Raw genomic sequence first — 11,875 nt, 5'->3', positions numbered from 1 at the left:
CCAGTAGGTTATGAGGAAAATGCAACGAGAAAAAAGAATTTGCGAAAAGAGAGAAGCTAGAAAACAAACATAGAAAAGGCTTTTGTTGCTAGAAGATAATGTGTTCCAGGTAAAGTTTTATGTGGCCTAGTTTCTTTTATGAAAACTATCTCAAAGTTAAACTGAGGAGGCTAGAAAACTTCTAATGAAGAAACAGAAAAACCTAATTTTTAGAAGTTTGTATCTACAAAGAGTGGTAAAACAAGAAAACTAAGACATTTGGATTGTGAGGAGTAACTGAAAGCCAGGATAGAACTATATTTTACCATGAAATAGAAAGTAAGCACACGGTAACTGCTTCCCAGTTGTTTTATCTATTAGTTTTCCAATGTGATTGTGGTTCCTCTCCAAAAGAAATACTTCTTTTGTACATGCCACAGAGCTTTGTTTAGTACTGGACACATAGTAGGTTCTCAAATCTGTGTCAAGAGACTTGGAGATGTTTCAGAGATGCTCTGCACTTGGAAGAACACAGTGATCTAGTAATTAGCTCATTAAAAAAAGAGCTGCCTCTTTCTTCAGAGGACTATTTCTCAGAGTCTGCCCAGATTGGCAACCAAAAAGGCCTCATCCAGTTTCGCCGTGAATTTATGCGAATGTTCAGTTACAAAAAATTGGACGACAGAAAACGAAGCCACTTGTTTAAATGGTATAGGCGACTTTTGAGAAGCAGTGATTTCACACTGGGTGGATAACTTTGCTGATGCAGTCTCTACGTGAGATCATGTGGAAAGACTGAATTTGAAAATTCTTTTTAGATTTTTCATGTTTGCAATCAAATGAGTGTACAACTGAAAAAAATGTACCCTAGGATGACACACACTCAGGATCCCTTTGGTGTAATAAAACTCGAGTTCTAGAATTGTGGGGGAGGGGTATACGAGGGCTAAATGGTAAAGGAAAAAAATACAATAAGAATAAAAACCCCTAGAGTTAGAAGGAAAGCAAACTGTAAGACTGAAGTCTATCCTAAACCGAAAAACTGGACGTGTGGGTGAAGGAGTGAAACGGACTTCGATAAAAGCAGATAGATGGCTTGGACTGGAACCGGACAAGGGGCCACTCCAGGAGCATATTCGTGGGGCTCATGGCCACGAAGTGACTGCCCCAGTCCCCGACGTCCGCGGTCCCGGCTCGCAGGGCCTCGCATTCCCCTTCAGCCGGGCGGGGCGCCGAGGGCTAGGGGGTGGGGAGGAGCCAGCCCCCTGTGGCTGCGCGCCCAGCCGGGGAAGCAGTTTCAGAGGTTTGTCCCAGACCTGCGAGAGGACAAAGGTGAAGACGGCAGGTGTATTGCGGGATGACGGGATACCCCAATCTCGAGGTCACCTTTGCAGTCAAACTAGAAAGGATAGAGGAAAGATTCTAGGCATCCAAGCCCCACCGTTTCCTCGCCGCCCCACCCCCCGGCTGCTGCTGAGAGTAATTCATACAAAAGGAGGACTCGCCTTTGCCTTGGGGAATCCCAGGGACCGTCGGTAAACTCCCAGTAACCTAGAATCTAGGGCTCGCTCCTCCCGCCCCCCACCTTGCTCTCGTCATCGGGGTCGAGAGGAGCATGCGCGCGGCGACGTGTGCTCTTCAGTGGGCTGACTGCACATCACCCACAGTCCCCGAACAGTGGGGGGAGGGGACGGCGATTGAGCGGGCGCCTGGTGGAGGTGGCGCGGGGTAAGCTGGGAAAGTCGTGTCGTGTGCTGGCTCCGCCCACTTCCCCGAGGGTGGGGGAGAGCCGTATATAAGTGCCGTAGTTCTCCTGAGCGTTCTTTTTCGCAACGGGTTTGCCGCCAGAACACAGGTGAGTACCGGGCGTGGCCTCCGCGGCCTTGGCCTCCTGGAGCGGGCGGCGGCCCTCGCGTGCCTTCCCCTCCCGCCGTGCCACTGAGTCCCTTTGCGCTGTTCTCGACCCCGAATTTCGGGACGTGAGGGGGTGGGAGAGTTCGAGGCCTTGCGCTTTTTTTCAGGCGCCCTCTGAGCCTCGTGCTTGGGCTGAGGCCTGGCTTCTGCGCCGTGCCCGCCGCCGCGTGCGATTCCCCCCCATCTCGTCGTCTGCTCTGTTACACTGAGGTCTCAGTCCTTCTTGAGTTTTCAGAAAAAGCATCTACGTTTTCTTTTTTCCGTCGATGTAGTTTCGCCGAGGTCGGTCGGGATCTCGGCAGCATGGGTTGCTTAGCGTTCGTCGGGTTGTCGGGGTGTGGGTGGCGGCGGGCCCGCGGCCGGGCGCACATGTCCGGCGTGGTGGGGCGCCCGAGTCGGACGGGGAGAGTCCCGAGGGTGGCCGGGCGGCTCCGGGGTTGGTCGCGCGCCGCCCCGGGCCTGTCGCCCCACCCGGGCGGCGAGGCCAGTCCGCCTGCTCGGCACCAGTTGCATGCGCGGAAAGATGGCCGCTCGCCGGCCCTGTGCTGGGAACTCAAAATGGAGGACGCGGCGGCTCAGGGCGGGCGGGTGAGTCACCCGCACAAAGGAAAAGGGCCTTTCCCCCGGGCTGCTGCTTCCTGTGACCCCGCCGTGTGCCGGGCGCCGTCCTGGCACTTGGATGTCTACTCGTGGCCTAGGGACCGGAGCTTGTCGGGTTGGGGGAGGGGACGGAGGCGATGGAGTTTCTCCACACTTGGTGGGTGGAGACGAGAGTTGGGCCAGCTTGGCATTGGTTGTAATTCTCCTTGGAATTTGCCCTTTGATTTGCATCGAGGCTTGTTCACGAGCCTGTGGGATTGTGGCTTTAAAGTTTGTTTTTTCCCAATTTAGGTGTCGAGAAAACCACCACTAAGTCAAAGCCAAAATGGGAAAGGAAAAGACTCACATCAACATTGTGGTTATTGGACACGTAGATTCCGGCAAGTCTACCACTACTGGCCATCTGATCTACAAATGCGGTGGGATCGACAAAAGAACCATCGAAAAATTTGAGAAGGAGGCTGCTGAGGTAGGTACAGAACATAGATTCTGTACTTCCTGACAGACTTACTTTAATTAAGTGGTAATTTTCCACAAGTCTTCAGTCTACGTGCATGCCATACTGGTTAACTTATAATAAGGTGATATTTGCGTTGAATCCCTTTCCTCTGTATCTATGTTCTGAGAAGGTAAAGGCGCTAGTTTAGCGCTGGAATCCAGCATTTCTAAGTAGTGGGGGTAAGGAATTTCAAGTTGGAGACTTAGTTACCAAGTAACCATTCTAATCCTTACAGATGGGGAAGGGCTCCTTCAAGTATGCCTGGGTCTTGGATAAACTGAAAGCTGAACGTGAGCGTGGTATCACCATTGATATCTCCCTGTGGAAATTCGAAACCAGCAAGTATTATGTGACCATCATTGATGCCCCAGGACACAGAGACTTTATCAAGAACATGATTACAGGGACATCTCAGGTTTGTAGGATTAATTCTGGGAGCTGTCTTGTACATTGGTCTTACCTGTTTTGAAGAGCTTTCATTTAATAGGATATGGCCTTGTTTTTTTCTAAAGGCTGACTGTGCTGTCCTGATTGTTGCTGCTGGTGTTGGTGAGTTTGAAGCAGGTATCTCCAAGAATGGGCAGACCCGTGAGCATGCCCTTCTGGCTTACACACTGGGTGTGAAACAGCTGATTGTTGGTGTTAACAAAATGGATTCCACTGAGCCGCCCTACAGCCAGAAGAGATACGAGGAAATTGTTAAAGAAGTCAGCACCTACATTAAGAAAATTGGCTACAACCCTGACACAGTAGCATTTGTGCCAATTTCTGGTTGGAATGGTGACAACATGTTGGAGCCAAGTGCTAACGTAAGTGACTTAAATTTTGAAAAAAAAGCCCTGGAGGGGGCCAGAATTGCAGGTAACAGTGATTGACAATCTTGTATCGTAGATGCCCTGGTTCAAGGGATGGAAAGTCACCCGTAAAGATGGCAGTGCCAGTGGAACCACACTGCTGGAAGCGCTGGATTGCATCCTGCCACCAACTCGTCCAACTGACAAGCCCCTGCGTCTGCCTCTCCAGGATGTCTACAAAATTGGTGGTAAGTTGAATTGAATGTTGCTATCAGAATGTAACTTTATGGGTGGCTGCAATTTCTTCAGTAGGGGTATTTATGAGTATGGCCTAAACATTTTTTAGGCATTGGTACTGTCCCTGTGGGCCGAGTGGAGACTGGTGTTCTCAAACCTGGCATGGTGGTCACCTTTGCTCCAGTCAATGTTACAACTGAAGTAAAGTCTGTTGAAATGCACCATGAAGCTCTGAGTGAAGCTCTTCCTGGGGACAACGTGGGCTTCAATGTCAAGAACGTGTCTGTCAAAGATGTTCGTCGTGGCAATGTGGCTGGTGACAGCAAAAATGACCCACCAATGGAAGCTGCTGGCTTCACAGCTCAGGTAACGCTTCAGAAGTGTCTTGTTTTTTAACTTCCTCACAGCCTTAGCTATGTTTTGAGACTCACTAAACAAACCTTTTTCCCCAAGGTGATTATCCTCAACCATCCAGGCCAAATCAGTGCCGGTTATGCACCTGTTCTGGATTGTCACACAGCTCATATTGCTTGCAAATTTGCTGAGCTGAAGGAGAAGATTGATCGCCGCTCTGGGAAAAAGCTGGAAGATGGCCCAAAGTTTTTGAAATCTGGTGATGCTGCCATTGTTGATATGGTTCCTGGCAAGCCCATGTGTGTTGAGAGCTTCTCTGACTATCCTCCTCTGGGTAAGGATGACTATTTAATGTAACTAGAAATTTACTGAAATGAGATTTTTCTGTGTGTGCCAAGTGTTTCTAATGATACACAATTTTGTTTTAATAGGTCGCTTTGCTGTTCGTGACATGAGACAGACAGTTGCTGTTGGTGTCATCAAAGCAGTTGACAAGAAGGCAGCTGGAGCTGGCAAAGTCACCAAGTCTGCCCAGAAAGCTCAGAAGGCTAAATGAATATTACCCCCAACACCTGCCACCCCAGTCTTAATCAGTGGTGGAAGAACGGTCTCAGAACTGTTTGTCTCAATTGGCCACTTAAGTTTAATAGTAAAGGACTGGTTAATGATTACAATGCATCGTAAAACCTTCAGAAGGAAAGGAGAATGTTTTGTGGACCATTTGGTTTTTTTGTGTGTGTGGCAGTTTTTAAGTTATTAGTTTTTAAAATCAGTACTTTTTAATGGAAACAACTTGACCAAAATCTGTCACAGAATTTTGAGACCCATTAAAACAAAGTTTAATGAGAAACCTGTGTGTTCTTTCGATCAGCACTGTAACTTTTATATTATTTAGGTTAAAAGTGGCCCATAATCTATTTCTGGTGTTATATTTGCTGATGATTCAGAATTGGATAAATCTGTTAGGGGTGTTTTGTTTTTTGTTTTGTTTTCGTTTTCTGGGTGGGAACAACTTAATTTTGTCCTAAGGGGAGAAATCTGTTTACTTAGTAAAAGTTGTGGGAGGGGCTCTGGTGCAACACTAAATAGGTTAGGACCAATAAAGTAACTGTTCATGTGTAAGCTAGTTTATAAAGGCCAAATTCTGGTATATTAAGTCCACGTGTTTCATATAAAAATTTTGTAGTTAACATCAATATTGAGTAATTTTGTTAATGTCAAATCTAGTTTCCATTTTTACTGAGATGTGAATTCACGTTTACAAATGAGCTAGTTTAAAGAACTTAAAATGAGGCTTAAATAGTATTGAGTACTGTCTTGCTACAGTTAATTGTATCTAGATTCTAGGAAAAATAAATGATCCTGGAAGTTGAGTGTGTTTTGTCACTTTAAATACTTAAATGTCCACTTTAGTAAATTGGGTAAAGAAACTCAGGCTCAGAATTTAAGAGTGGCAAAGTAGTGCAAATGAGGGGGAAGGACCTAGTTTTGAAATTTTGCTTGGTGCCACTTAAACATGACACCATTGAAAATTAACAAAGTTGCTAAAATTAGTTGGACACTGAAACACTTAAAACTGATAAAATTCGGCAGCTTTCATGCAATGATTGGTTACAAGGCAGGGATAAGGTGTCATTTGTTATTAGAATGTTTACTTGGGTGTGACAGCCATCTAGTAAAAGCCTGGTTTTGACTTATTCAGAACACAAGGCATTACAAAATGTAAAAATTATAATACACCCAGTTGAAAGTGGCAAAATCACATACTATGTTACCTGCTTAAGGTTATGTAAGTGGAATGAATCCTGTTAATTTTCAAGTTGATTATAATTTGAAATGTTTTGTCTTTAAAAAGTAAAAACCTCTACTAGCTGAAACTTTGATGAGGGGTGTAAAGAGTATTAAAATATTCTTTATGGTTCCACGAGGCAACTACCCCTTAAGTTTTTACAACTATGTTGCATACTTCTAGTGATGAGACAAGTTCCTTTTAAAAAGCTGGTAACTGAGAAAAGCAAATTTTAATAGCTGTAGGCTTGACTAGCCATAAGATCAACTGTGTGCAGTTAAAAAAATAGCTGCCTAGGAAGGAGGGCAACCAGAGTCCAGTAAGTAAGTTCAAACTGGTTAAGATAATTGCCTGGTTTGAGCACCACCTACTGGTGGTCACTACAAATTTGTACATTTCATGGATGAAATTTACTTTTGCTCTACAGTAGAGTTCCTACACTTAAGCGCGTTTCCTTGTGTTTTGATTGATTAAAAATGAACTATTTTGGAGTGGCCTTTGAAACTAGAACAAACGTGCTTGAAAACCTTTTTTTTACAGATTTTATTTAGAAAGGGAAAGGGATGGAGAGAAACATCAGTGTGTGGTTGCCTTTCACGTGGACCCCACTGGGGACCTGACCCACAACCCAGGCATGTGCCCTGATTGGAAATCAAACTGGCAACCCTTTGGTTTGCAGCCCGTGTCCAACCCACTGAGCTACACCAGCTGGGCTGAAAATCACTTTAATTTGCCCCAATGCTGTAATACCTGTAAAGGTCTCAGGATCTTACTGAGATTTGTTCCTAGGAATTCTGGTGTGCCTTTAGAATATGAAAAAAATTGGAAAGGCAACCTGGTTAAGCACAGATTATAAGGCATGTCTGATTTTTAAAAAAACCATTGTGCCCAGAATATGCAGTGTAAAATAGCCAAGTTTTCATCATTTCAGAACACAGTTAGACCCTCACCTTTCCTGTAGTTAATCCTATCGATAAGTCACCTCCCATATCTCAGGTATATTAAGAACTCAGCTATCTGGTTCAGGAACCCAGACTAGTAATGACAATTTACACTGAACTAACATTTAACAGTCTGGTTGCTTTTACAATGAGGCATACATACGGTTATTTGCCAACATTACCTTGGGGTTTTAGTGACTTAGCATTTCTATCTTCCTGTGGTGATTCCAAAAGACTATTAAATAGAGGTTCTGATTTAAATACCCCTGTCTCTGATTAGATTATCTGCAGCTAACAGCACTCTCATCGCACTAAGAGACACCTAAAAACATCTTAGTTTCTTGAATATTTGGTATTTAAAAGTTTCTTTTAGGCAAAATGTAAGTTGACCATAATTTTGCAGGAAAGGGTCAATGTTAAACTGCTAAATAGGAGGTTGACAAAGCTCTGGTGTAGCAGTAAGGTGGGCAACAGTTTTCTCAAGAAAGTGAATTCACTTGGTTTTTTGAGTTCTGGTTCTGCCCAATAAGGGCTATTAACTGTACAAATCAGTGGTGAAGAGCTCTTGATTTTCAGTAATTCAAGTATGGGGTATAAAAGTCTTGAATAGTACCAGGACTATGGGTTTTATTTTCATTAAAATTTATTTACCTTTTCTGCTGAGTGGAGCATGGAGCTCATACCAAATGAAGCTTTTCCTGACCATAGTATTCACAATTCCTGAAAGGGAAAACTGCAGAAAAAGAGTGACAATTTCATGTGTGTCAAGATGGCCTTGCATGTTTTAGATTGATAATCAAACGCTAGTTCATTTGTCGTCATGAAATATTGCAGATAAATGCAGTCAGTTGAGAAAGTTGCATTCTGGAGCTATGATCCATATCCTGAAGGGAGCGAATGATATGGGAGGAGGGCATGATGCTTTAGATGAGAGAGAAGGAAGAAATAAGACATTTTTCCTTTTTTTCCTGTTTATCTTCCTACAATTTTCTTCCCTGATGTGGTTTTACTTTTCATGACTGCCTTTTTCACTTACAAACCCATAGGTTCTCTCTCCTGGGTAGCATCAAAGTCACCAACCTCCATTATTTGTAGGTCTCTGGGAACTTCCCTGGTTAGTTAAACTAGAATTGAAGCATATCTATTGTAAATACATTACTTGCTCAGTCAGTAGTGATTTCAAAGAGAAAAATGTATTAACTTTATTAGGAAACTGCTACATGGCTCTTGAAAGGTTGTTGACTCAATACCACAAATCTCCGAGAGGGTCCATAAAAGAAGTTATTGTTACTGTTTTTGAAATAGAGTGTTATGTTGCAGTCCAGCAGTTGCCAGCAGAAATGAGTGAAATAAGTAGAGGGAACATTGCCATCTACCTTGGACTACTTTTAGTAGGCCCCTGGGTCTCTGTAAGTGTTTGGAGCTCAGTTTGGTGTCTGCGGGACAGACATCATGACAGCAATGCTGAATTGATGATAAAATGTTTATATCGTAAGAAAATACTAGAAAACCTACCACATAAGTAAAATATTTAAAAGTTTTTCCCACTTCCTTATTAAGGTATTTACGTACACTAAAAGTCACCCTTTTAAAGTATACAGTTATGCAAGTTTTGACATGTCTACACAGTTCACAGCACTCCAGGTTCCTGAAACTTTCCCTGTGTCTGTCTCTGTAGTCAACACCAATCCTCTCCCCTAATCCTTGGTAACCACTGGTCTACTTTCTGTCCGTGTGATTTTGTCTTTGCACCAATGTCATATACCTGGGTTCGAACAGTGTATAGCCTTTTAAGTCTGGTTTCTTTCACTTAGCATGATTCTTTTCATATGTCTATTGAGTATATCAATAATCTGTTCTTTTGAAAAAGATGTAAGATAGTTTATTCTTTCCCAGCTAAGGGATATTTGGTCGCTTCCAGTTTTGGGTGATTACAAATAAAACGTTCACATAGAGATTTGTGTTTGACTATAGGTTTTCATTTAACTTATGTTAAATACTTGGGAATGGGATTGCTGGGTCATATGGCAAGTGTATGCCTTACCTTTATAAGAAACTGCCAAACTGCTTTTCAAAGTGGCTGAGTCATTAGTAATAGATTAATTTTTAAGAGAGTTTTAAATTTAATTTTGCTATGATTAATTTTTTAACAAAGGAAACTAATTTGACTAAATGAATGCTACACTGGGATTCTGTAGGACTGGAAAGAGCTGTGGCAATGTTATGAAGGAAAAGAAGGAGGCTACGAGAGGAAGGAATAAAAGGGAAATAATTCAGATTGGCCAGAGAAGGTATATATCAGGAATAGCTGAAACTTGGAGGATAAGAAGGAGTTATTGAATTGGATAATATGAAAACACTGCACTACTTCTAGACATCTCAATATATGAGGCTTAACTTGGCCTCATAACTATATGACAATAGAATCAAAAAAATCTCAGAAAATCTAAAAGCCTCTTAATCTAACCCACTCAACTCAACTTTGAATATATTAATTGACATCTTTGTTTGATTAACATTAAATCCTCACAACCTTTACAAAAGGGCAAGTATTGTACCCATATTACAGACTGAGGTACAGAGAAATTTTTTCTTGATATTTATTTAAATCTGACTGCTGGTAGCTTATGATTATTATGCCTAGGCTGTCCTCTAGGATAAATGAACAACTTTATTCTCTTTTCTACCAGAACCACTGATGTAATTGACATCAATCAATACCTCTTATTCACTTTGAGTTCCTACAGTTTTGTTTTAAAGATTTTAGTTTTTATTTTTAGAGGGGAATGGAGGAAGAAAGGGAGAGAAACATCAATGTGTGGTTGCCTATCATGCGCCCCCTACTGGAGACCTGGTCCACATCCCAGGCATGTGCCCTGGACTGGAAATAGAACACGTGACCCTTTGGTTCTTAGGCCCGTGCTCAATCCACTGAGCCACACCAGCCAGGGCAAAAGTAGGTGGTTTGGTTTATTTTAATGAGAGTAACTAGCAGCAAAAGCTGACAGAAGACAGTATGATTCTGCAAGTGTGGTTTCCAGAGGTCAAAGGACAGATGGCTAATATCAAAAGAAAAAATGTTAAATAGTCCACTTGGTTAAATTTTCAGTAAAATCATGTGATTGAGGGAGTATCCTAGTTGGTGTTGTAATAAACTGTAGTGTTGCCACATAAGCAAGTCAAGTTCCAGTGCTGTCTGGAGCCCAAGGAAGTGGTTCTCAGCCTTTTGGTGAGAGAATCTGCAACATTTGCTGAGGCCTGGGTCCTAGTCATTGAGGTGGAACATGTGCAGCTATATCATTGCCAAAAAGGAAGGGCCTGGCACAGCCTTGACCTGCAGTCCCTCACTTTAGTTGTTGTCATACTTTCTTCTCCTCCCACTCCTCTCCTCTTCCTCGCCCTTCTTTTTTTAATCCTCAACCAAGGATATGTTTATCGACATGAGAGAGAGAGAGAAACATCAGTCAGATGCCTCATGTCTGCACCCTGACCAAGGATCAAAACCCTGCAACCTAGGTATGTGCCCTAACTGGGGGGTCGAACCCTCAACCTTTTGGTGTATGGGACAAGGTCCCAACTGAGCCACCTGGCCAGGGTGCTATTGTCGTACCTTCTTGAGATTGACCCGTTGGACTTCTGTTGAGACTCCTACAGGATTCTGCATAGAGCTGAAAACTCAGTTAAATGTTTCCTGAGATATAAGGTGGTTTTTATTCAGCTACGGTTGGATACAGAGAACATTTTCTATGGAATGCGTGCCTTGGAGTTCAGGTTCTCATATAACTGCTCATTAGTGTTTTTCTTCAGACCTGTGACACCTGTCTCTGAAGTCTGTTAAATTGCCCCGCGTTGAGGTTGTTCATTGTGAAATAGAAAATATAGAAAATACAATATTTCCTTTCATTGCTTGAAATGTGCATACACACACAGTCTGGTCTTGTATTAAATATAGTATAGTCTAGGAATATTTCCTTTTAAATTTAGGCAGTGTGTTTTTATGTCTCTTAATGTGTTGTTTTAAATTTGGATTGTCCATATTTTAAAAGGGTATAGACCAACCCTAAGAGAATCCAAAGAGCAACCAACATAAGACTAAAAATGAATTCATTACAAGGCACTGGATTGAAAAAACAGTGTTTTACCCTAGCCAACACTACAGATGTACTATTGTCTCCGAGTACACAAAGAGTATTTTGAGTTGGCAGAGGGTGCTGTTCAAAGGGAAATTCACACTCTACATTCCCCATACAGTCTCTAAGCTCTGGCATAATGCTTACATTAGATTGAGTGTTATAATGGCTCATTAAGCACATCAATTCCATAAATAGTTTATAGACTATTTAGCATAAAATAGTCTACAAAGGGTGGGAATGGGAACTGAAGGTTAAACCAAGAGAAATGAATTTCTAAATTACTTAGAAGGGACGGAGAAACTTTTAATCTAGTGGAGCACCTCTGGTCCTTAGGAGGAAAAAACCCACTGAAAGTGCAGAAGGGTGTGAAGTTAGAGTACTGGAGACCCATGCTCAACAGTAACCTGCAATCGCGCTTTAATCATATCACTTAACCAAACTACAGCCTAGGAAGATATAAATAGGATTTGTTTTTAAAGGCTTTTAAAAAAGTCTTCATCAGGGGGGAGTGGGGTGGGGCCAGTGCGAAGAGGGGCTTACAGGAACTACTATAAAGGACACATGGAGAAAATCGAGGGGGAGGGTGGAGGTGGGGGAGGGAGGTGGGTTCAGCTGGGGTGGGGTGGAGGGATGGG

The 11,875-nt window shown here is 42.8% G+C and overlaps 1 protein-coding gene across 1 annotated transcript; it reads left to right on the top strand.

Annotated features, from left to right (window-relative positions):
• The first annotated feature begins 1,646 nt into the window (after positions 1 to 1,646).
• EEF1A1 (eukaryotic translation elongation factor 1 alpha 1) lies at positions 1,647 to 5,750 on the top strand. Its single transcript, XM_024576632.3, has 8 exons — positions 1,647 to 1,834; positions 2,785 to 2,962; positions 3,228 to 3,407; positions 3,505 to 3,801; positions 3,884 to 4,034; positions 4,133 to 4,389; positions 4,477 to 4,711; positions 4,809 to 5,750. The coding sequence occupies exons 2-8, from the start codon at positions 2,819 to 2,821 to the stop codon at positions 4,931 to 4,933; spliced, it is 1,389 nt and encodes a 462-aa protein (XP_024432400.1). The 5' UTR covers positions 1,647 to 1,834; positions 2,785 to 2,818; the 3' UTR covers positions 4,934 to 5,750.
• Positions 5,751 to 11,875: the final 6,125 nt, after the last annotated feature.

The sequence above is a fragment of the Desmodus rotundus genome, chromosome 11, assembly GCF_022682495.2.
Source record: "Desmodus rotundus isolate HL8 chromosome 11, HLdesRot8A.1, whole genome shotgun sequence".
NCBI lineage: Eukaryota > Metazoa > Chordata > Mammalia > Chiroptera > Phyllostomidae > Desmodus > Desmodus rotundus.
Note: the sequence above shows the minus strand (reverse complement) of the source record. Positions and strands in the feature narration are given on the sequence as shown.

Excerpts from the sequence above, each read along its gene's own strand:
- EEF1A1 (XM_024576632.3), top strand. The coding sequence starts at position 2,819 with ATGGGAAAGGAAAAGACTCACATCAACATTGTGGTTATTGGACACGTA. Across the intron at positions 3,802-3,883 it reads TGTTGGAGCCAAGTGCTAAC|ATGCCCTGGTTCAAGGGATG; the intron begins GTAAGTGACTTA and ends CTTGTATCGTAG. Across the intron at positions 4,035-4,132 it reads GGATGTCTACAAAATTGGTG|GCATTGGTACTGTCCCTGTG; the intron begins GTAAGTTGAATT and ends AACATTTTTTAG.